We start from the raw sequence: 25,437 nt of genomic DNA, 5'->3' as shown, positions 1-25,437 counted from the left end.
ATATCTTGTCATATCACCTTTTGTGCTGCTTTTTTGATCACGAATCAGGACTCTTGTAAAAATTCATGATCTGAATCAAGAAATACTGAAATTTTAAGTTTTAAACTTAATTTTCTTTATATACGTCCTCCATCATGAGAAAAATGTTAGGTTGTATTTAGAGTAGGAAAATCTGTTGGTTTGGACCGAGTTCGCTTAATTTGTTCTGAATTGAGTCCTGATGATTGCATTTGGTCTGTATTCAGACTAGCGTCTACCGGAGAATATTTTTGTAAAAAAAAAAAAAAAATCCATGACTAAAGATTTCATCAGTCACTGGCCAAGAACTACAAGGCGGGTCAAATTAACAAGAGAAAGTCGGAGGTGCAGCACTTTAAAATCCTTGTCGGGATAGTTAACTTATTAAACTTTATATTTCAATTACAAGTTTTGAACGTCAGGAACGAAACATTTTTACTTGTTACTTGCGTTAATACGTTGGAGGCAGGCTGGAAGACGGTTACTGGCAAGAAGACGTGCAGTGTGTGCTTTAACTCAGAGAATGTTAGCAACTGCAGTACTGAGGAGATGCTGGGTATAAAGGTACACTATTTATGATGAACAGAATGTTGGGAAAACAACGTGAGAAGCAATGTGTTTTGATGAGACTGCATTCACCCAACCACATTTCAATGAGTTGCCGTGTCTCATCATTGAACTGTAAGAAGGATCAAGCTACAAGCTAGCTTTGTGTGCCGAGTAACAAGATATGTATGGAGGAAAACATTAAAATGGTCGTTTTTATTTATGATGTACTTGTTTTATTTATTTATAATTTTAAATATATAATTTAGAAGCCACCCCACAATTGTTTTATTTTTGTTAGTTAATGGTGTAAAGCACCTTGCATTTTGTGCATTTTTAAATCACCACTAGGTGGCGTTTGCTGGATTTTGAGTAAAGCGAAACAGAGTAGAAGAAGATAATCAGAATCGGAGAGATTAGCATGTTAGTTGAGGTTGTGGTTTGTGATACCAAAAAAAAATTGCAGTTGGTGTTTCATGTCTTTGGAGAATAAAACGACTGAAATCTACCGAGCAACCTCCATCTCTTTCACAAGTGCAACACACAGAAAAGCATGGGAGAAGTGTTTTCAGCTGTGTTAAAATAAACGTTCTTATAAGTAAACATTTACGCCAATTATGTCCTCTTTGACAAAACGCCAATCGATGCTTCACATTCATCCGAGGCTCACGGGTCGCTTTATTCCTAACGTGAAGTGACTACCGACTATGGTGGCTATTTTGTCCAGTTATTCCTCTCCAACAACAAATTGTTTTCAGACTGAGTAATCTCAGAGCAAACCGACACTCGCCCTGATTGGAAACGAACCGAGACCACCACAAAAGATGGGTCTGAGAGCGGTTCCTGGCTCTCAGACTGGGTTCGGTTGCATGTATCCCAGATTGAAAAGTAGTTCCAGATTATTGGGGGAAACAAACTCTGGTTCACTTCAAGCAAACCAAATGTGTCCAGTCTGAATAAACCTTTACAAGAACATGTTAAAACACAATTTCCATTGGAGTAAGTTTTTAAAGGGATTGACCTGCTTAAACAAATGTCTAATTTAATTAAAGAATAAAATAATTTTTTTTTTCAATGTCATGAAAATTTACTCTCCACATAAACGGACAATGCAGCATTTGACAAAAAGGATCCTTTTTTGCTTTTACAGAGACCAGAAATATTTTGCCACAGTTGGAGTATATTTATGACATTATATGTTCCTTTTGTTAATTAATTTTATCTCTATTCTGCTTTGTGTTTGGTTCTTTAATAGCACGTCTTTTGACATGAAGTAATCAATAGATTCTACGAGCGTCTCATTCAGTCCAGTTTTACCATCTGACATTTTTTTTAAGGATTTGGCTGAATGAAGCAGAAACTTGATGCTCCAACCGGGAAGCAACGGTGGTAAAATTCTCTTTAGGCATCAAATGATTGTTTTTTCAGATTGATTTTGAAGTCGCTGCTCTCCAACCAGGATCCTCAGGCTAGAGTCTGCTGCCAATGTGACCAGACATAAAGACTGGAGGCATTTGTGGCTTTGCTGTCACTGAAGAGCTGGACTGATCCCCCCGAAGAGCTCAGACTCAATAAATCCCCATCATCTTTAAATCAGCTACTTAAACTAGTTTATATTACACAGTCTGTGACTTATTTTAATGATTTTTCTCTCATTTCTGCTTTGAGGATGAATGAACTCATGAATAATATTATCCTAAGCAACATCACAAGATGTGCAGCGCTGGATATGCATACTCATTCCTGTTTATGGGCAGGGATTGCAAATGGAATTGGCTGAAATGAGCTCCCTGCGAATGCTAGCAGGCCTCGCCCTCGGGGAGCTTAGTTATCCTGGAGGAGCTCGGAGGACAATTTCTCCTCCTCGCCATCTAAAGGAGGCAATTAAGGCAGGTTGGGATGACTCCCAGGGGAGGTGTTTTGGACATTTCCCAGCAGGGAGAGGCCTCTGGGCAGACACATAACCTGCAGGGGAGATGATGTCTTTCTGACATGGAAAGATTTCAGTTTGATCAAGAAGGGCTGGAAAAGTTGACAGAGGCAAGAAGAAACTTAGGATTTCTGGATAAGTGGATGCAAGGAAAAGTCTGAAAGGGCCTCACAGAAGACAACTGTTCTTCAGCCCCTTCAGTTAGGGTACCAAGATGATGGTGGGTGCGTTAGTTGATTTCCAAAGCTGAACCTTTGTTTCACCAAGAATGAACATTAGAAACTTCCTTATCACCGGAAAACACTTGCATGGAAATTGTATTTTTCCACTTTGGATGATGTCACACCATCATATAAGACTACAACATTTTCAAGAACAGATCAAGAGCAACAGACTAAAAACATAAGGTGTCACAGTAAATGAAAGGATTGACATCCACAGCCAATCCACTAGGATTTAGTCCAAACATTCCTGGGAAGTGTTTTACATTTGAGGGACCTGGCTGCAGACAAGATAGCGCCTGTCATCATTGGCCCGATGTGAAAATTGTAAAATTTACCCTAACCTTAGCTATACCACTAACCTTAACCCAAAAGTCTCAAGAATTTTAGAGAAACTTTTAAAAAATCTTAAAGAAAAACTGTGGCTGCCAGTTAAGTTTTTTCAACCATATGGATGTTCTGGTCGATAATTTCTGGTTCTGTTGATGTCTGCAGCCAGGTCCTCTTGCGGAATTTGGTTACATATATTGGAGGCAATAGTTTTTATACTTTTCTCCACCATCGTAAAAAGTCTAAACCTTTGGCAATTTTAATACAAATAAAAAAAAATGACAGTTCAAATGCAACTTTTGTCACCCAAAACAGAACTTTACTAATCCACTGAATTGTTTACAGATTCTTACCTTATGGATATTATATTGTAAAAAATCCTAAAATATGCAATGGTTGTCAGACAGGAACATCCAACAGTCCATACATCTTCCTCTGCTTATCCGCGGGGGCAACAGTCTAAGAAAAGATGCTCAGACTTCCCTCTCCCCGACCACCTCCTCCAGCTCCTCCGGGGGGACCCCGAGGTGATGTAGTCTCTCCAGCGTGTCCTGGGTCTTCCCCGTGGCCTCTGCCCAGTGTGACATGCCTGGAACATCTCCCCAGGGAGGCATCTGGACCAGATGCCTGAACCACCTCAACTAGCACCTCTCGATGTGGAGAAGTGGCTCTACTCCGAGTTCTCTCTGGGTGACTGAGCTTCTCACCCTATCTCTAAGGGAGCACCCAGCCACCCTGAGGAGTAAGTTCATTTCAGCCGCTTGTAGTCGGGATGTTGTTCTTTTGGTCTCGACCCAGAGCTCATGACCATAGGTGTGTGTTGGAACAAAGATTGACCTGTAAATCGAGAGCTTTGCTTTCTGGGTCAGCTCTCTCTTCACTACAACGGATTGGTACAGGGACCGCATAACGGCCGACACAGCTTCAATCCACCTGTCAATCTCACACTCCAATCTTTCCTCAGTCGTGAACGAGACTTCAAGATATGTAAACTCCTCCACCTGAGGCATGAGCACTCCACCCACTGAGAGAACGGTTGAGAACTATGGCATCAGACTTCGACGGGAACACACAGGAGTCAAGTGTTTCTTTCTTGTCACTCCTCTATTATGCATTTACATGTCATTTTTACAACTTTCAAGTACTTTTAAAAGTCTTACCAGTATGCAATGGATTTCATTCCCATCCAGGTCTGTGGGCGGAGCCTGCAGCAGCCTCCAGTCTCTGCCTTTATTGTAGGTGATGTAGGTCTTCACCTGGCTGTCCTGTCTCTTGTTTGCGATCAGCATGCCTTTTATTCCAGCCACCTGATGGATACAGACGGTGATAAATGAACTAAAGCAGAGGAACAAATGTTCTTCACATTTCAAAAAGTTACATGACAGTTATAACAGTAGTATAAAAAGCTATAATTTCCTCAATAACAGTTTAAAGCTAAACCATCTGTCTTTTTTATCAGTAGCTGTTGATCCCACAAGCCAACAAAGTCTTGACTCTAAAAGAAACCCCCAGAGTATATTGAAGTTGTTGGATCCATTATGTCCATGTTCTGACACTATACCGAACTTTCAGGAGCAAAAACTCCTCCACCCAAACCGATGTCTTTTGCAGGGATTAGACTACCTGCTTCAAAGTGTGGAATGCCATGGACAGGACAGTCACTTGGACTGGTTGCCATGGTGAAGGCCTCCACTGGGATGAGCTTCCCTCCCTGAAGGGCTGCGGCTCTGTAAGTGGCACTAATAGGCAGCATATTTGACATTGTCATAGAAACATGGCGTTCAGGATGGATGCGGTTAATGAGGGCCCTCCTCCAACCTCACTTGTCAATCGCTGCGGTTATTATTTGTCGTCTCCACCCACTCTCTTCCTGTCTCTCACACACACAGATACCTGTATGCAAACATGGATGCCCACCAGCATACGTTTCCTTCAACCCACCACTCACTCCCACACCTCTTTCTTCACAACAAAGTACAGGACGGAGGTTTCTGTTCTGTGGCATACAGTTTCTGAAATTCCCTTATCTGCTAGCTGTTTGCAGCGACAATATCTGCTCTCTGCAGCCAGCCAGGGGAAATGAGACAGAAAATACGGCGTGACGACTCAGCTGCAGCATGTGAGCAAAAACAGGAACATTCAGCTGCTTTTAATAACTTCTGCTTTTATCAGTGTGGAGGCGAACATCAGACCCAAGTTTCACTACAAAGTAAAAGTGGGACATGAAGCAAAATCAAAATGTTTACTACGTAAATACATACTACTTTGGCGTCAAAGCCAAAAAGGAGTATCAACAAATATTTTACATTTATTGGCAATGATTCTCCTCAGCTTTTTCGATTTGACTAATTTTAGACATTTTTACCTGGACAAATAAAGAATTTGTAAGAATTTGCTGTATATATTTTTAAGCTTTTTAGACGTTCTAACTACAATGTGTTCCAGATTATTATGCAAATTGCATTTAAGTGTCAAAAGATAAAACTCTTTGTTCAATTTAAATCATGGACGATATTGGATAATGGATTATATCTCAGAGCTCGTTGGATCATTGAAATCGATCTCAGACACCTGTAACCATTAGTTTACCAGGTGAGTTCAGTTAAAGGAAAACTACTAAAGGATGCTCCACATTATGAAGCACACCATGGTTGTGTCCGAATTCCCTCCTAATTACCATATAATGCACTCTATAGTGCGTTCGCCATTTTCTAGTACTGTCCGAATCTACCAATTCCAAATTTGAGTGCACTTGAAATTTCCCAGAAGTCTTTGCAAAAAACTAGATTGCATCGATGCTCACCAGATTAGTTGATATAGACCACAATGCATTGCGGTCGAGCTAATTTCGAAAGTGTTCAAATGTAATATTTCAATAAATCATCCATATTTTCACCATTAGAACACAATGGAGTCATAAATAAATGTTGGGAAATGTTTGTATTGATTTGATTTTCACTTTGTGAAATCAGTGATGTCATATCCAGTGCTTAGAAAAAGAAAACAAAAGTAGTGAGCCTGGTGTCCGAACTACCTTTAAAATCCAGGGCACTATATAGTCCCGTACCATATAGTTTTTTAGAAGTTAGGGGGTAAATTTGGACACAACCCAACATTTTCAATAAATATGGGGAAAAAAATCATCTCTGCTGCTGAAAAGCATAAAATAGTTTAATGTTTTGGACAAGGTATAACAACCTTGGATACTTCACAAAAACTTTAACGTGACCATTTGCTATTAAAAGATTTGAGGTTGATTTAAAGCCCATGTGGGTTCGTGCAGGTTTAAGGGCACTGAAGAAAGGTAAAAGAGGGGAATTTAGAGAAGATGATGAGGTGTGATGGTATTAGCACACATTTTCTTCTCATATGCTGTTGTTGTGGTTTGTTGAAGAGATTGGAAACTCTTCCTCAATGCACAAACACAAATATATCGGGCAGCTTCAAAGAAGAAAATCAACTCCAGATTTGAATAAGATCATTTTGTTTGGTCAAATATAATTTGACTAATTTAACCTCATGGTCTCATTAATTTATTCATCTAACAGTTTCAGGGCGTGACAAGGAATAAAGCCCATTTACCGGCTGTGATCAAAGCAGAGAAATCGAAGCGTCTTTCCTGAAGAGCCGGGAATAACCAATCATTTAAAATGAAGCGATTTAGTGATAAACTCTCCGAGTCATCTGCTGAGTTACGCTTTTGTGGGTTTGGGCACGCTCCCGAAAAAACACAGACGTGAAGAGTCAGATCATCATCACCCGCTAATTCTCTCCACCGACAACAACCCACTTCACGTCTTCAATCAATCATCGGGATCTGTTTTACAGCGAGGCGAGACACAAAGAGATAAATGACTGTTGATACTCTGAACTCCAGCCAATCAGCAGCCACCTGCTAATCCGTCTCTCCCATGGAGAGGAAGCTGATGGGGTGACGAAGAGCCCTGATGGTAATAGAAAGCAGTTTGCACAATGACGGCTTGTGATTGCAGCAATTGCTCTTATCCAGCCTGACTAACAATAAAATAATACCTCTAATTTAGGAGATAATTGGCCAATTTTCTGTGTGGAGAAAGAATAATAGATTTTTTTAGAAGAGAGCTGAGACACTTCTGGAAGAAAACATGAACTTTAAGAGGAGGAACAAAACAAACTCACTCACTCTACTGACTGAAGACTTTTTCCCCAACATTGAACTGTTTCCACAGCCTATACCCTTTTTCATTCATGTGATTTATCAAATGGAGCATTCTTGGTCTTGAAACGTTCAATTTGAACAGTCATGGTTGGCTTCTGAACACCAGATAGAACTCATATATTAAATCTAAAGGATTACAACAGGAACACATAATTTAAGCCTTGGTCACAAAAGCCCCTATAGGTCTACATGGACTGTTTGTAGGCAAAAAAATGGGAAAACCCATACAGAGCAAGCCGGTGGCTCACATGATATACCGAAGTCATATGAATTTGTGGAGTGAAAATTATCATACACATTTTTTTACATGTTTTCTGCAGGAGAAAGGTCATAGTGAACATTTAGATAAAACAAAGGGGTAAGTAAGGGTGTCTGGACATCCTACGTGTGACTTACATAGTCAGTAACAGGCCAGGACGTCCACCTTATTGACGACTAGAGTGTGGCATAAGGACCCCATACTGCAACATCACCCATATTTCATGAGTGAAAGGAGTTAACAATAGTCCTACAGATACTTAACGATACACTTACCACACCAACACATGGTCATTACCCGAGTCGTCACATTTTGACGTATGGTTAAGAAACAATGGTTAAGATTCAAGATTTGAATCTAAGATAATTCCTGTACTAGGTCACAGGTCACATTATAGTGTTTCATGTTGACATCATAATGTACTTTGTCATATTTTGTCCTTACAATACTGTACAGTCATCCTGGTAACGGTGCCGAGACATGACCGTGAGAATCAAGCTTTCTGTTCCAGAGAACAGAAAGAAAGTGAATATAGCAACCAAACGAGCCGTACTCTGGGGATCAAACGTACCCTGGCATAGAACCAAAGGTGAACTGTAAGTTAGATCAAGTTCTGAATGTAAAGCCACAAACCATTACTTCCCAATAATTATTCCAAATTCTCCTAAGAGAGTTTAAAGAAGCTTACCGAATGAAAAACACAATTGGGGACACAATCTTGAAAAAAAAAACAATCAAAAATATGTAATTAAATGTCTGTATTACTTAAAATGTAGAACAAAATGTTTGTACATTGAAATATTTAAAATCCCAACACCTTTTGGACAAGATCAGAATATTAACCCTCTCTGTAAAGGGAGGGACTGTTTTTTGCATTGGTAACCCTCTCCCTGCATTCTGCACACATTTTTTTTTTTTTTACTCATCCATCCGAGAGTTTTAACTTACGGTTGTTAGTCGAGTTCTTTTGGAAATCATGGAGCTAAACTAACGCTGCATGGAAAACAGGATCTGCATGCACACTCAGACCTGTGCACACATCCACATGCTGGGCAGGAGAAGTAATGGTGCTGTTAATTACAACCCTGCTGTCACTGCAGCTGGCCAATATCTCACTTCCTTCCTTCACTCTCTGTCACACCTGCCAGTGTAGGAGTGATAAACTGGGTTGAGCAGAAAGCGCAGAGGAAAGGCAATATACTCTCCTGCTATGAATGCAAACACATACAGCGGGTACCCAGTAAGCTAACAAGGTCATTACAAGCCCCAAGAATCACAGCATTGACTTCCATTCAGCCTTTCTCGCTCCTGGAACTGTCCACTGAGAGGAAGGACAAGCGCAGACTGTGAAACATTGAACCAGAACAAACTTTACGACTAAAAGAGTCATCGTGTCACTAGAAAAATTATCATCATGTGTAAACAGTATCTACATCTCTCATGTCCACACTTTTTAAGCTCTTGTTCAAAAACTATTAAAATTACTATAAATGTTTTAAACATTCAGTATGTTTTTAAATAAACATTAGTCTCTAAGGCCAATCAGGAACATTTCTGGATCTAACCATAAATGCAATGTTATTCCAGTGTTCTAAAACCTTTGTGAATATGTAGAATACATTTAAGTATAGCGTGTTTTTTATATATTTAACCAAGTACTTCAAATATGTGGTTCATATTAGGTTATTTAAAAAAAAACCTGAACCCTAATTTCTATCCTAGTAATGTTTGTCTAGTTTTTCAATAAACACAAGTTCAACATGACCAAGATGCTTAAAAAACCTAAAATAACTGCATTATTGAAATATTTAAATTCAAAAAATGAAAAACAAATATAACCCTGCAGTGCCAAAGCTTTTTACTGCCCAAAGTTAACTGAAACAATCATGATACCTAAGCATAAACAAATAGCTCTTGAAAATGTCTGACTGCAGCCAATCCTATTGACTCTAAATGAGAACTAGTTTGAGGGACCATTCTGTTTGGAATGAGAGGTGGGACACAAATACCTTGTTTCCACTGAACAATCCAGTGGAGTCAAGTCTGGTATTTTGAGCGTTTTTATAAAAAAATTGACCTATTAAACCAGACTGAACTGCACCATTTTTGGACCCCCGTTGGTTATAGCTCTATAGAAAATTGGAAGAGTCCAGTTAGCATGGAGCTAACATTAAAATTAGTCAGTACAAGAAAACGGCTGTATTGCTCTTATCCGCCTGTATTTCTCCTCTCAAACAACATGAAATGCTTTGGATATATGAAGAACCAAAACCAAGCGGAAAGAAATGAGCTGCTGGATGACCTCTGTTGTTGTTGTTGTTAGCTTCTATGCACTATGACGGCCTAACTTTGAGTGGACTGTCTAAACTGGACCAAACTGCACTCTAATGGTCAGTGGAAATGAGGCTATAGAAGGTAGCTTCCTCCAAGAAGCCAAAATTCCATAGACTTTTATTGAGAAATAAACAGCTATAACCGAGTAATTATATTTGTCACAATTTGTATTCCATTACCTTTTTTAACAGCTTCTTGCAAATCCTATTTTTGTCATGATATTTGTTTCTAGTTTATTGAGTTATAAAATGACCAATCAGATGCCTCAATGCAATTTTGTAGTGCTCGCTGCCCCGCCCTCAAACTTTCAAAAGGTTGGCGTCCATATCGGCGAAAAAAATGTGACTGATTTGATTTTATTTGAGAGGAGCTAAACACAAGTCACTTTTTTACTGGTGACGTCAAAGTCACTCAGTCCAGTTCTCATGCACAGTCAATGGCCAATATCCAAAAACTGCTTTAATTTAACTTAAGCCAAAACTTAACTAAAACATTAAAAATCTTAAATCTGAATGTCAGTAAATGTCACTAAATAGTTTTATGGTATTTAGTGACATGACCAAATATGTTTTATGCCAAAACAAAATTACAACTTCCTTTCTCAACCTATAGTTTGACCAAGAATGAACATTTGGTTATTTTTCTTTTTTTTCCCCCTTTTGTTTATTTGTCTATATTTTATCACTTAACTTTTTATGAATAAATCTGTTCTCTCTCCATCTTCAGTTTGTACTTAGTTTTCATCATTGGGTCTATGTCAATGCAAACCTTATGTTGCATATAAATTGATAAAAACAATCTGGTTTAGGTGTCCATTGAACTCTTTTAAAGACCTTTTCCCAGATGACGACTCACACAGAAAACCAGTTAAAAGTCTCAAAGTTCCCACCTCATAGAGGTCCAGCATTTGGTTCCCGCCAATGCCCCTGGTGGTTTTGACATTTTCCATGGCCCAAGTGAAGAAAATCCCCCGTGTGTCGGACAGGTAGAGGTTGTAGGTGTCGTTCTGGTTCCACTCCTGCACCGCCGCAAACACCTGCTTCTCATCCGTGCTGACGATGTGTAAATCCTGTCAGGGAGCCGCAATAAAGATGAAGAGGAAATATGACTGGAGGTGTTGGGGTGATGGATTAGAACATGTGGACTCCAAAGATCAATGCTGTGATGTGAATATAAATAGTTGCAGACGTCCAGAGCGGTATCACTCAATCAGGAGGTCCCTTTAAAGTAAAGCGCTCAGAGGTTTCACTCAAAAACTATCTCGGAAAAGGTTTTCTTCAATGATTTCATCCTTTTGGATCTGAATCTGTTAGAAAAAATTAAAAAATAAATGTTCCGGTGCTGCTGCTCACCTTAGGCAGGGAATATTTGGGAAGTTTGATTTCTATGAAGGAGTCTCTCCTGTAGGACACATAGTAGGTGGCTCGTCCTGATGTAGGAACCTAAAACACAGAAGTACAATCCGTTTATTACAATTTATGTTACCACAGGGGGGAGCAAGTCTGGGTTTCCCTTTGCCAGTCCCAATCCAGGTGAAATACAGGTTTGTTTCAGGAAGGGCATCTGGAATAAACAAAATCTCTGCAAGGAAAAAATATGTGGAAGCTGTTTTGCTTGGGTGACCCCCGAACTGAAATGCCGAAAGGTGAACAACATCTACGACTCCATCATTTAGAAATAAAAGCAAACTTTTAGGCTTTCAGTTCACAAATGACAAACCATTTACGTGTTTAATTGCATAAATAAACAGCATTGTAGTGATATTTTCTTTAAGCCTTTAGACTAACTGTTTAGCCTGTAAAGTCAAATGAAAAGTTACATTTTCTGAAAATCAATTTAAAGTGATAAAACATCAAGATAGGCCACACATGTTAGCATTAAAGAGCTAATCCAATTAGAATTGTATTTTTGGAGTTTTTAACATGAGCGAACACAAATATAAAAACAATATAAGGATTAAAATTGCATTTCTGAGTCTTTTTGTTATTCAACTCGTGATAAATCAGAACAGACAAAAAAAAAAATGCAGTTGGAAAAAGCTTGTAGTTGTTACATCCAAATTGCAACTGGCGAGCCACAAGGTCTCTGCCGCTCTTTGCTTTGTCTTTGCTTTTTCTCATTCGAGCTGGCATCCGTCTAAAAACTGTACAGCTGGATTGCTTTGATATTACTGCCATTACGATAATGTTAGGTTGGGTTTGTGAGAGAGTATAAACAAATAGATGATGGGAAGTAAGGGTAGGCTTACTCTACGCCTATAGTCCCACCCACAACTGATCTACTGCTGATCTGCAAAAAATATGTCCAAGAAACAACACAAGTTTCTTTTTAGGATAAAAACGTCAAAATCATGATTAAAAGACAACTTGGAGCACTTTGAAAATAAATAAAAAGATGATCTAGCATGCTAAACCTGCTCCGCCTACAGCAAAAGAACCTGAGCTTCCATCTAGTGGATGTTGGATGTAATTACACCGCTCACAGGGGTTCCGTCAGTGGCAACTTTATTGACTCGCAAGAGCAGAAAGATAAACTGTGAGTTTGTATTGAAGCTGTTTGTGAATGTGTACAGTTTTTTTTCTGCTGTAAGGTGACCAGAAGCCCATGAATTTTTAACACAACTTCAGTTTTGCATCAGGCTGTATGTAAGTAGAAGAGTGGCAGACGGTGTTACAGCAGGGAATTTCTGTTGTTGTTGTTAAATCATAACAGTCTGATGCAAAAGTGATGATAAAAAAAACAGAAAAAGCTTTTTCAGCTGCTATTTTTAATTTTTATATTTAGATCTTTCCTCTGGTGTTTTCCCTGATGAGATGTTCTGTTTTCCTAACACGTGTTTGTCAAAGGGAACGGGGGGAGTTTGTCTCGGCCTGAATAAACGGGCATGACTTTTTCTTTTTCTGTGCTGCATTCATAAGAACAAGTCAATTTGAACTGAAAACCTAAAAATGTAACCACTAAACCTCAGACGATCAAACAAACTGCAGATTTGTCTTTGCACATCTTGATTTTTAAGAAAGTGCAGACTAAAAAGTATTAGCTGGCATGCATCAATTGATTTGTCAGCTTAGCTGTAATAAACAGGAGCAACAGAATTGTTAACTAATCATTCGGCTTTCCTGGAAACCTGCAGGTGAGTCTAAAGCTAGCATACAATACAATAACTATTTGAGTAAAATATTAAATACCAATAACGATGGAGATTACTGGTAATTTATTTATTTTTTTTAAGCATAGCCAAGTATGGCCACCAACAAGGTTAAAAATAAGAAGTCGTTCTTTCAAAATCACCTACTCTTGTTGCTAAAAGAGACATGCACAGCTCCCGGCTCCTCTGGTCACATGACTGATGGAGCGCTTCACTGTGCTGGGGGTGTTTCGGCACTTACCTAACAAACAAACATATTTAGAAATGACGCACTTTAATTTTCCCATTTATTAACCAAACAGGACATTTGGAGGCTGACTCCACTCTCAGCCCAAATTTGAAAAATGCCCCCAAAAAATGGGGCGGGGCAACGGGAGGCGGGCTGAGCGGAGGAGGTGTGGTCTGGATCTGTAATTGACAGTGAGATTAGTTTAAGGTAAGTAAAGGATCTTTTTATAAATAAGAAAAAAATCACAAGGTTCAGGACGCCCAAACATCTCACTGCTCCGCCACTCTTTGTGCCGCGGAGAGCCAAGGGTAGCGCTGTGAGGTTCAACTCTCGGTGTTGAGCGTGGACAGGGTTTTTATACTGGAACTGCAGAGCACAATCCTGTGACACTTCTGAAATGTCGTGGTACACCAGACTAATCACAAAATTCAGTTGTAATACCTCGTTTCAACCTGTAGGGGGCAGCACACAGATGGTTTTAGTCTATATTTTCAGGAATTGAGAGTTTATTTTTTAAATTGTCAAAAAATTGGCAAAGACCAACAGAGAGAACTTTTAACGTCCTATTTATAGAGGTCAACAGTCAAAACGATTTCATTTACTGTTTGGATCCCTTTACTAGAATAGTTGATACAAAATTGATGATGTATCAGTATCGATATTTTGATGTTTATATTGACACTCCCATCATTCTGCTCTAGGGTTAGTACTTGTAAAATGTGTATATGTATACAATTTTTGTTCTGCAACAAACTGGTGACCTGGTTGTACCCCACCTTCACCAAACAATAGCTAGGATAAGGTCCAGTAACCCCATGACCCCAAAAGGGGTACAAGCGGGTTCTGTAGATGGATGGATTATGGTAGTTTCATTTGTCAAATATTTATATTTGTTTATATTTGCTTTTTGCATCACTAGAAAAAAATCAACTTCCCTAACCAGACGGTATTTGCTGTCCAAGACCAGAACGACACTGAGCCTTTGCAAACACTCCAAGCTGTTCGGGTCTTTTTTTTTTTTTTTTTTTGGGCAGATGGGGAATTGAGTCGCCATTGGCCTCGAGGCCACAGAAAACAAGTACTTTGTTCGTCCCGACGCATGGAGCAATATCAGGCAGCAGCTTCATAACCCACTTTCCCTTCCCATAAACAATAACAACATGAAATTCATTAGAGAAAAACCTCCAATTCACCGCTGCAGGCTCGCTGCAGACGAGCATTAACGTTGCACGACAGCGGCGGTTCTGTTACTGATCCTGTTACCGCGCCGTGTGGCTCAAGACCAGAGAAAAGTGGCGTTGGGAGGGGGAAGAACGGCCTAACTGTGAGCACAGCAGAACATTCCCACAAGCAATCGAATGAGGGAGCAGGAGATCGATGGCCGGGTAACCGCCGGCAGTTTGAACTTTAAGAGGAATTGGTATGATTGATTTTTTTTCCCCATCCCTTCGAGGATCTTTCATCTGTGACTTTAAAAAGTGGAGGCGCTTGGACGTTAGCTTGTGAGTTTACCTGAAAGACCTCGCAGAGGTCAAACAGGATCGAAAGATCTTTGCTGGACAACTCCATTTCTTTGTCTCGGGAGCTGCCGATTCGGGACGTGGGCTTGCCTGAAGGTGGCTCAAGTGATCTGATTTCTTAGAAATCCATGTTCTGTGTAGAATAAATAATGAGGGCTGAGAAATCTACAGGAGGACAACAAACGCTAAAAAAATGACGTGTTGTCGCGGTAAGGGACTCTATCCCTTAGCTGGCTCTGAGGATCTATGGCAGGGTAAGGTCTGGAAATGTTTTTTTTCAGACTGCATTTGAGCAAAATATGTCCAAGAGGTAAAACAACAACTGGAAAAGCAAATGTGACGCTTTACTCCCCGAAAGGGAGTAGCTGAGAGACACGAAGCGCCACGAGAGTCTGCGCTCCTAAATTAGAGGCAAACTGACATGGCTGCGGACTTTCACTGCCAACTTTAAAATGTATGAAAGCTCATTTGCAAATGTCAAAGTAAATAATGTTCAAGCTGTGGAGGAAATTAAAATACATGCCATAAATTGCATGTGTTACTTAAGATTCAGGAAATTACAATTTCAGATTTGATGCTGCTGGAATGGTGATTAATACGAGGCAGCAGGCGCGAGCTGGGACGGTCCTAAAAACTGCTCCTGCTTCCTGGGAGTCACTGAGCTAAAAATGAACAAACATTTGTTCATCTATATTATTATATTTAAAAGATAAAAAATAAATATATGGCTTACTTGTATAGCATTGCAAAAAACGAAGATTAAAGCACTAAATTTAATAATTACGGCATTAAATGAGCAACATCCAAAAAGCATCAATTAACACAAACTGAGAAAAAAAAAAGAAAGTTTAATAAACTAAAGTCTTGTTTCTCTGTGACATTTTGTTTAAAATCTCACTTTAATCATCTTATATAAGTGTAAAAGTGTTTGCAGTGATATTTTATTTTTGATTATGCCGTTTTTAGCCCAATTTTTTTTAATTGATGTTTTCTAGGACATAGTTTGAGCTTTTAGCAGTAGTAGTTAATAGGAAATTTGCCTCTGAGTGGTGGGCGGGACTGTTGGTGCAGAGCAACCCCACCCCCACTTCCCATCACTCATATATTCTGTGCTCTCCTGCTGGTTTACAGCTCCTCACAACCCCAACTGTAACATGCTGCAACCAAAATGGCGAGCAACATTGGAGCCATTCAGTTTTGAGCTCAGATGAGGAAAGCGAAGACGTACATGGATCTATTTGTCTACAAGACAATGCAGCTGACTGGTGCGGAGCAAGGGGAAAAAAATATCAGAATTTAGGCAATGTTGCCACATCACATCTACCAATCAGGGACTCAGCTTAAGGCATGTGACATTTTCAGTGACTCAATCAGCGGATAGAATACAAAATCAGTCATGCAAGCATTAATGTCCTGAACTTCCATCCAATCCTTAATCCGCTGGGGCCACGGGGTTTCTGAAGCCCATTCCAGCAACTGTTGGACATAGGCAGAATGCACGCTGAGCAAATCAGCTACCTGTCGCACCTGTGGAGGCTCTCTCGATGCCGGTCTGCCTGCCGTCCAGTGGAGCTCGCTTGCTTGCCACACCGGCAGATAGAGAGCCGCTGCAGGATGTGAAGGCTACCTGCTCAGGGCAACTGAACATTTTGATATTTTTTCTACTTTTATCAAGACAATAAAAAACATCCCCATGTTTTATTTTTCTTTTAATTTTTCTGTTCATTCGGGAGTGTGAGCCTTTAAACCCAGCCACAGAGACACAGAAGCACAGTGGAAGTGGCTGTCACAGCTCCCAGAATGGTAGTGATGCTCACAGTACTGAAAGAATCTCTGAATGATATCATGAATGGAGACGTGAGTACAGAAGCTTTGGTCAAACTTTACATAATAAAAAAAAAACCCGGATCTCTCAACATCATCCATGTGTACTATACATAGGAAGTGAGATTTACACAGAAACCGCTCCATGTAGCGATAAGGCTAAAAACATTAGCTGGTAGCTCTGCCCTCATGGCGCCAAGCTCAGGAACACATTCTTGGACAGGCGGCAAATTCGCTGCTCGCTGTGTGGTGAAATTGGGACAGCCGAAGCGAATCTATGACCAATCATGGGCATGAAAAACCCAAAATGGTCAACCGCCCATATTGTTCCATGTGACTGAAGCTTCAACAACATAGTAAAGTAAAGACAGGTCTTTTTTTAGAATATGCATTCTCTGTGAATTTATGCAGCACTTTGAGTTTTTTTGCTTGTTTATCTTTGGTTTGCATAATTTGGCACCAAACTTGCAAATGTGTTGACCTTTTGGAAATGTTTTCTTGAATATTTTTGCTTTTGTTAATGAACTTTCTCCCTGCAGACTGAAGGACTAACACAGCTTTAGTCCTCAAACTGATGGAGGATTTTTTTATTTTTTATTTATTGTGATAAAATTATATTAACAAACCTGATGGCGGTGCCAGCAAACTGATAAAGTTCATGTGCTCCAACAGAGTTGCTCTTACTTTCAGAAAGCTGGCAGATTAATCACAGCTAGTTTCCTTTAAAATCAATAAAAATGTGCCATTTTAGTACAACTTCTCCCAGAAACGTGGGCCAAATTTTTTGCCTTATTTTCAATAGTTCATGTGATGTCTAGTTTGAGACCTGACATGACCAGGTTTTTTTTTAACTAAGTTCTGAACTTTGGAGTTTAAAGACTCAGTTGGTGCTTGATGAGCCTCTTCTGGTGCAGCATCCCAACCGTTTGCTTTGATTTGACTTCAAATTGGATGCAGACAGTCTCAGTCATCTCAGGTCATCCCCATGGCTCATAACCACTGTTGATGTAACGCTGGATGACAGGAGTGCTTGTTACAGACCACAAACACAACATTTAAAGTCACACACTCAAAAAGGGGTCGGAATGAGAGATGATTTATGACGCTGAAGCAGAGACAGTAGATACAGGGGTACGATTACATTTTTTAAAAATGTTTTCCGACAATGTTTTCCTTCACATGGAGCAGAAAAAATACTTAAACCAGGAGTATACAACTTTTAATGCTAAGATCCATGTGGACGTGTTCCTATATACTGGCCAAAACCCAGTGAGTCCCATTGCAAACTTTTGAATAAAAATACTATATTTATGTTTTACATCCATTGAGCCATTGACTTAAAAAATATGTGCCTTTTAACTTTTTTTTGTTTTGTTTTATTTATTTTATTTTTCTTGATAAATCAATTCATCAACTTGATACTTTTTAGAATATATTGTGCAAAATATGCCCCATAGGAAAAGAATGAAAAATTGCTCAAATCCTTTAAAAAATTTGTGCACTTTGAAACGTGTGAACTTTTGCATATACTTTCAGATAAAGAAACTGTTCAAACGTTTAAATATTCAGGTACTCCTGAGTTTTTAGGATCATTTGGAATGTAGCTTATTTTAGCATTATGCTGGCTGTTTTTGGCTAAATAAGACATTTTTTAATTGTTTTAGGCTAATTTGGAATTTAGCTAATATTAAAGCATTATGCATGCTGTTTCAGCAAAATTACACATTTTTTTCCAGTTTTTTTCAGGATAATCTGGCATTATCTAAAATTTTAACAATACTTTGAAGAGTTGATGAATGAAGAGAATGAGAGAGAACAAAGAGTAGAAGAGGTGACGGTTGTGGAGCAGGAAGTAAGAAAGATTAGTAAAGGTGAAGTGAGAGGGGCTTTGAAGAGGATGAAGAGTGGAAAGGCTCTTGGTCCTGATGATATACCTGTGGAGGTATGGAAGTGTCTAGGAGAGATGGCAGTGGAGTTTTTGACCGGGTTGTTCAACAGGATCTTAGGTGGTGAGAAGATGCCTGAGGAATGGAGGAGAAGTGTGATGGTGCCCATTTTTAAGAATAAGGGAGATGTGCAGAGTTGTGGTAACTACAGAGGAATAAAGCTGATGAGCCATACAATGAAGGTGTGGGAAAGAGTAGTGGAAGCCAGACTAAGAGCAGAAGTGAACATTTGTGAGCAGCAGTATGGTTTCATGCCAAGAAAGAGCACTACAGATGCAACATTTGCTTTGAGGATGTTGATAGAGAAGTACAGAGAAGGTCAGAGAGAGCTCCACTGTGTCTTTGTAGATCTGGAGAAAGCTTATGAGAGAGTGCCCAGAGAGGAACTATGGTATTGTATGAGGAAGTCTGGAGTGACAGAGAAGTATGTCCGAGCAGTGCAGGACATGTATGAGGGCTGTAAGACAGTGGTGAGGTGTGCTGTAGGGGTGACAGAGGAGTTCAAGGTGGAGGTGGGATTACATCAGGGATCAGCTCTGAGCCCCTTCCTGTTTGCAATGGTGATGGACAGACTGACGGATGAGGTTAGACAGGAATCACCATGGACTATGATGTTTGCAGATGATATTGTGATTTGTAGTGAGAGCAGGGAACAGGTGGAGGTGGAGTTAGAGAGGTGGAGGTTTGCCCTGGAAAGGAGAGGAATGAAGGTTAGCCGCAGTAAGACCGAGTACATGTGTGTGAATGAGAGGAACCAGAGTGGAAGAGTGAGGTTACAGGGAGAAGAGATAAAGAAGGTGGAGGAGTTTAAGTATTTAGGGTCAACAGTACAGAGTAATGGAGAGTGTGGAAAAGAAGTGAAGAGGAGAGTGCAAGCAGGTTGGAATGGGTGGAGAAAAGTGTCAGGTGTGATGTGTGACAGAAGAGTTTCAGCACAAATGAAAGGAAAGGTGTACAAGACTGTGGTGAGACCAGCCATGTTGTTTGGACTAGAAACAGTGGGACTGAAGAAAAGACAGGAAGCAGAGCTGGAGGTAGCAGAGATGAAGATGCTGAGGTTCTCTTTGGGAGTGACCAGGATGGATAGGATCAGGAATGAATACATCAGAGGGACAGCACATGTTAGAGGTTTTGGAGATAAAGTCAGAGAGGCCAGACTGAGATGGTTTGGACATGTTCAGAGGAGAGACAGTGAATATATTGGTAGAAGGATGCTGAGTCTAGAGCTGCCAGGAAAGAGGTCTAGAGGAAGACCAAAGAGGAGGTTTATGGATGCAGTGAATGAAGACATGAAGGTGGCTGGTGTTAGAGTGGAGGATGCTGAAGACAGGCTTAGATGGAGGGAACTGATTCGCTGTGGCGACCCCTGAAGGGAAAAGCCGAAAGGAAAAGAAGAAGAAGATCTAAAATTTTAACAATATGCTAGCTCCTCTGGCAATTTTAGACATTTTTTTTTCTTGTTTTTTAGACCAAATTTGACTTTAGCTAATATTGAGAACTATGCTAGCTGTTTTTGACAAAAACAGAAAATCTTCGAGTTTAGTTTAGCTAATATTTTAACAATATGCTAGCTGATTGGCAAAATTTGACATCTTTTTAACATTTTTTTGTGGCTAATTTGGCTCTTAGTTAATATTTCAACAAGCTTTTGGCTTCAGCATTTTCAACTATCAGCTTTGGCATCTTAGGTAGCCACATTCAGCTTACAGCATTGACATTAGCATTCTTGCAGGTAATGCCATATATGTAGTTATGCAATTATTCCTTAAGTTACATTTAAACCTAATTGAATTGACTTAATCATAAGGCCTACCCAGCACACTTCATCAGAGCTTTATCTGTCACTTTGCGGGCAGTGAAGGGTCATGTGTGTGCAGAGCCTCACCTGTATGAAAATGTAGTCATCTTGAACTATCAGGGAGCTGATGTCAATGAATCCGGGAAAAGGATAGTTCCTGTTACCCTCCGTGCACATCTGAGCTCTGCATGTGATGTACTGCACATCTGGAACAGACACATACGGAGAAGATGAAGGAGCTGTGCTTGGTAAACTTTAGGCACCAGGAGTATGTGTTTAATACAATCTGTGATCCCCTTTTGTGGTGTGTGACATTTTCTGCTTCTAAACGGAACAATCTATCAGCCAATTACAACATTTGTGTTTGAAAATCCGAGGAGCTCGTTGGGACAAACATTGCAAGCTGGCATCAGAGGATCTGTACCTTTTTGTAACACTGCCATTCTACTTGTAACGATAAGATTCAGTTCAAAAAGTGGAAAAGATTAGAGTTGTGTTCTACAGTACACTCCTTTTTGTCACTTGTGTGTGTCAAGGAAACACTTACTTCCATCTGGAGTGTGAGCCTCCAAGTGCACCAGATCTGGCTCCTTATCCAGACCTGCAACCGACCTGTAGAGAATTCAAGGAGAAAGAAAATACAGGAGAATGAATTGTGGAATGGAAGACATTTGCCTGACAGCTAAAAAATAAAGATGTTTTGAAAATAGTGTTAATATGCGAGGAAAACCCATGGCAAACTAGAACAAACCACTTTATTACTTTTTCAGAAAAAAAATGAGCACAATAAAGTCAACTTTCCAACTCTGTTTTGATATTGATGTGCACAAATGTAGAGACTATCTTAATTGTCTTTAGCAGTAATTTCACAACCCCTTGTTCTACACATAAATGGAAATCCTACTCAATAACTACCCAATTAAATAACCAGATTCTGTGGCTGCATAACATGCCCAGATCATCATTCTATCACCGCCGTGCTTTTTTTTTATCAATTATGATCAAAAATCTTCATAGTGGCCTCATATGGGAGTGACATTGGTGTTGGAGTTCAGTTAACCTTTGTCTCGTCCTACTTCAAACTTTCCAAACAAACTGAATTTGTTCTGCAGCCACAATCTGCGTCTAAGGGCTAAAAAGAGAGTGATGCCAACATCCCAAACGAGCATCCTTACTGCCACTCAGAGTTATGGAGATGACATTCAGTGGAGGATAGGTGTGAGAAGGAAGGCCATAACTATCAAATATAATGGACCAAATTTGATGGTGGAGCGGGGGGAGTCTGTGTGCGTTCTCCTTAAAGACTCACCCTCCCGGAATCCTAACCATCTTCTTTCTGTGTTTTAACCACTTCTTTTTCATCAAATGTGAGATAATTTTCCTGTTAAGTTTAGCTCTGTAGGCGTTCCATTTAAATGTTCACTTTTACTGTGGAACAATTAATAGAAACATTTTGATATGCCTTTGAAGTCCTAGTTAGATCCATGCAGATGTTCCCTTTTGTATTTTTAACTGTACTTTGTCACAATTACCCTGCAATCAAAAGTTTTTCCAAGTGAAAGTGTTCATTTTAAGTAATTGATGTTATCCAATCAGCTGATTTTTACTGTTTTAGCTTCGGATAGTAAAAGTGTTAGATGAATTATGGGTCACATGACCCACAAAAAACAGATTTGTGAATCAAACATATCAATGGTTAGGAAATGCTCACCGAAGCTGCTTTGAGATCTCCTCCTCACATGTCAAACATCCCCATTTTGAACAATTTTGATCTTACATTTCAACTAAAGTTGTCAAGTAAATTTAAAATCACTCTGAGCACAACTATCTTGAATGCTACATCTGAAGAATAAAACATAGCTGGAGATTATTTTAGTTCTTATTTCTGACTTGAAGTGAAGTGGATTCACATTGAAGTGAACAGGTACAGGGTTGATTTTTGTAGCAAGGGCCCGAGTGATTAGGCGTTGAAATGAAAGGCAGTACTTTGAGTTTTAAAACCAGCCTCAAGGTAGATGTGATCATGTTTTCACTCAGCTTTTACACAAGAATGTATTGGATATCTGTCACCATGAAAAAATATATTTCTACAGCACACTTATAAAAATTTACCCCTCAGTGCTGAATAAACAAAAATCATAAAACTGCTTTATAATAAAAATCTAACATTTTACAAACAAATAGGTAAAAAAAAAAGAAAATTAGTGTTAAGCACAATTTGCGTGCTTTAGTGAGGATTAAAAGTTCCACTTGAATCATATTTTGATCTATTTTAAAAGTGTTCCCAGTGGTCTTTTAATTATGATCTTTCTATTTTTAGGCAAAATCATAAAACGTGTCATTTCTATAGTGACAAACTCGAGGCCTCCTGCTGGTTTTCCAGAAATCCTGCCTTATTTGCTGCTGATTACCTGGATCAGATGTGTTTAGCCAATAAGGATTTTCTACAACAGGTTGGTTCGTTGACACCCCTGTTGTAGGACATAATTTCTGCAGAGCAGCTCCAAAAGCCCCCCCCAGAGGATATTTTGGAAAAAGAGGCTTCAGATCAACATGAAAAAATGGTTCTTAATGATATTTAGGTTGCAGGATTTTGGTTAAAAACTTCAGAATCAAAATCAAAACACTGCTAGGGACGTTAAATTGAGGGAAAAAAGCCATCAGAATATGTTAAAAACACATTTTTTTTATTGGAGTGGGTCTTCAAAACCTTCCACAGTTGAAGCACCTCTCTGAGGTGCTGGATAAGATCATTTTATAGAAAACACACACTGTCCATACATAATGGTCTTCACTTTGAAAGCCTTTTTAATCACATTTAAAACTTCCATTTACAATAGCAACAAACTACAGTACCAGTTTGTTTTTTCTACCCTAAATGCTTTCATCCTCAGATGTTCTCTGACTCTGGTGATGTTGGTTACTTTGCTGCTGTTGGATTAGCGCTCACTCCCCTTGTGGCAGTGGTTCACATCCCTTCAGGCTGATGAAGTTGCTGCACGGACGAGGCCAACTGGACTCCTGCCTGGAGGAGGAGGTTGCAGCGCCGCTGTCCTTTAAACGCCTTTGCTCACGATGGGGCAAGGACAGCGAAGGGTTGTGTGCACTGTTTCAGGTTGCTACACAATTGCATGGAAGAAGCTGCAGATTCATGGGGATTATGGCCCACGGCAATCCCAGACCCCCCCTCCCCCCATTACCCTACAGAGGGGGAGCGGTGAGCTGGAAAAGAGATCCCGCCCTATGTTTGTGATGAGTGTGCACTTTCTACAGAGTGAGTACACTACAGGGGAGTGCGCCGGAGAGGTGAGTGGATGAGAAGCGACAGCAACGTCCCGGATCCATTATTAGTCATGACTCCTCCAAGTTTGCATGCATGCAGAAACTCCCCCCCTCCCTTACCAACTGCTGATGGGAAAAAAAAATAATTTAGTATTTATGTGCCTGATATTTGCAGGGGGGGAAGTGAAGTAGAATGTAACTTGCCCTCAGAGGTTTATATGCAAAATGAAGGAGTTTTTGATTGTGGAATGAAATGTCCAGGATTTCAGAAGCATCACTGCTCAGAGGCACGCCCTCCTTAGAAGCACAGACGTGACTCCACGACGATGCACTCAATTAAAGAGGTGAAAAGAGGTAACTCACCAGTAGAACCTGTTTGGGGTGACGTGTTCATGGATGAGCTGCCACTTCCTTCCAAAGTCTAGTGAGCTGTACAACTGCAGGGAGAACAGAGCAGAAGAAACCATGATCTGTTAACAAGAGGAAGGCTGGTTGGATCTGCATCAGATTGGAATCCCTCTGAATCTGACACTCAAAAAGCAGGTTTGGTCTGAAAATGATGAAATGACTGAGATAAAAACAACATCTTGGAATTTTCTCTTATTTGTTGTATGACTTATCTTGTGCAAGACATGTTTTCCTGTAAGTTAAGGATTCACTGTCTATACTTTATTAAAATGTACCATGTTTTGGGCACCAAGATTAACCTAAAAGCCTTAATAGTTGTCAAAAAATAGCAGTGCGCCTATAATCTGAAGTGCCTCACATATGGATTAATCATGGTATTGATTACTGATGTCAAAGCGATTTAGAGAAGAACATGGTGCTCTGTCACCATTTTTGGTTGGATGTTGTTGTGAATACGCCAACACAGCTAACGCTTATCAGTGTCAAACTGTGTTGCGGATGAGGTCTTGTGACCTTCTGAACTAGACTGAATCTATATGAACTCAGTTATTTAGACATCAAGTTATGACATTGTGGCAAAAAAAGTAACTGCAAACAAGAGAGAAATTGTACAAAAAAAATCTGTAAACAAAAAAGCAATCGCAGAAAAAATAAAAATATCTAAAAAAAAAATTGATCGCAAAAATGAAAAAGTAACTGCGAATAAAAAAAGGTGATGCAAGCAAGTAAGCAACAACGGAAGAACGACACCAACAGATTTTTTTTTATGTTTGCTGTGATTACTTTTATGTTTACAGTTACTTTTTACTTTTGCTGAGATTGCTTTTTTATTTGCAGATATTTGTATTATTTTTTTCACAGTTTCCTTTTATGCTTGCCGTTACTTTTTTGCTGCAATGGCAGTTCTCGGCCACCTTACATCACTAAATCTTGGACTTTCTGAAAGTAGACTACACTTACCAAATCGGGTCCACCATTCCAAGGTCAAATAAAAGCTACAACCATTAATCAACTTTTTCTTATAGAGCACATTTAAAAACCTTAGTTGACCAAAGCTGATCCAGACACATAAAAAAAAAACAGTTCCAAGTAAACACACAGTGATAGATATGGATAACATTGAATAACATTAATTTCATTCCATTGAAAAACCAGGATATGATGGGTAATTGGTATAGAATATCTAACCCATGTGCTATGTTATGGGGTCTAGATGACCCCACTCTTATATTGATGTGTGAGCATTCCCATGATAAAGGTGGACAAGATTTCATGTCTGCCACAGACACCAGCGAGGATAAAAAAATCCTGAAAAAAAAAAAAAAAGTTCTGTGCGCTTTCCTGTGGTGTCCATATGACTCAACTTTCAATGCAAACATGCATAGGATAGAGCATCCATTCATTTTCCTGGCCGCTTCGTCCCTTTTGGGGTCGCGGGGTTGCCGG

The 25,437-nt window shown here is 39.6% G+C and overlaps 1 protein-coding gene across 1 annotated transcript in view; it reads right to left on the bottom strand.

Annotated features, from left to right (window-relative positions):
• Nucleotides 1–25,437, bottom strand: part of sorcs3 (sortilin related VPS10 domain containing receptor 3) — a 287,365-nt gene that overhangs the window by 60,252 nt on the left and 201,676 nt on the right. The window contains exons 5-10 of the mRNA XM_024289874.2: nt 23,947–24,020; nt 20,849–20,913; nt 20,389–20,507; nt 11,189–11,278; nt 10,726–10,905; nt 4,206–4,352 (exon numbers count right to left, since the gene is read on the bottom strand). Coding sequence (XP_024145642.1) covers nt 4,206–4,352; nt 10,726–10,905; nt 11,189–11,278; nt 20,389–20,507; nt 20,849–20,913; nt 23,947–24,020 — 675 coding nt within the window. The remainder of the gene's footprint in view (nt 1–4,205; nt 4,353–10,725; nt 10,906–11,188; nt 11,279–20,388; nt 20,508–20,848; nt 20,914–23,946; nt 24,021–25,437) is intronic.

This window comes from Oryzias melastigma, linkage group LG1 (genome assembly GCF_002922805.2).
Source record: "Oryzias melastigma strain HK-1 linkage group LG1, ASM292280v2, whole genome shotgun sequence".
NCBI classification, from domain to species: Eukaryota; Metazoa; Chordata; class Actinopteri; order Beloniformes; family Adrianichthyidae; genus Oryzias; species Oryzias melastigma.
Note: the sequence above shows the minus strand (reverse complement) of the source record. Positions and strands in the feature narration are given on the sequence as shown.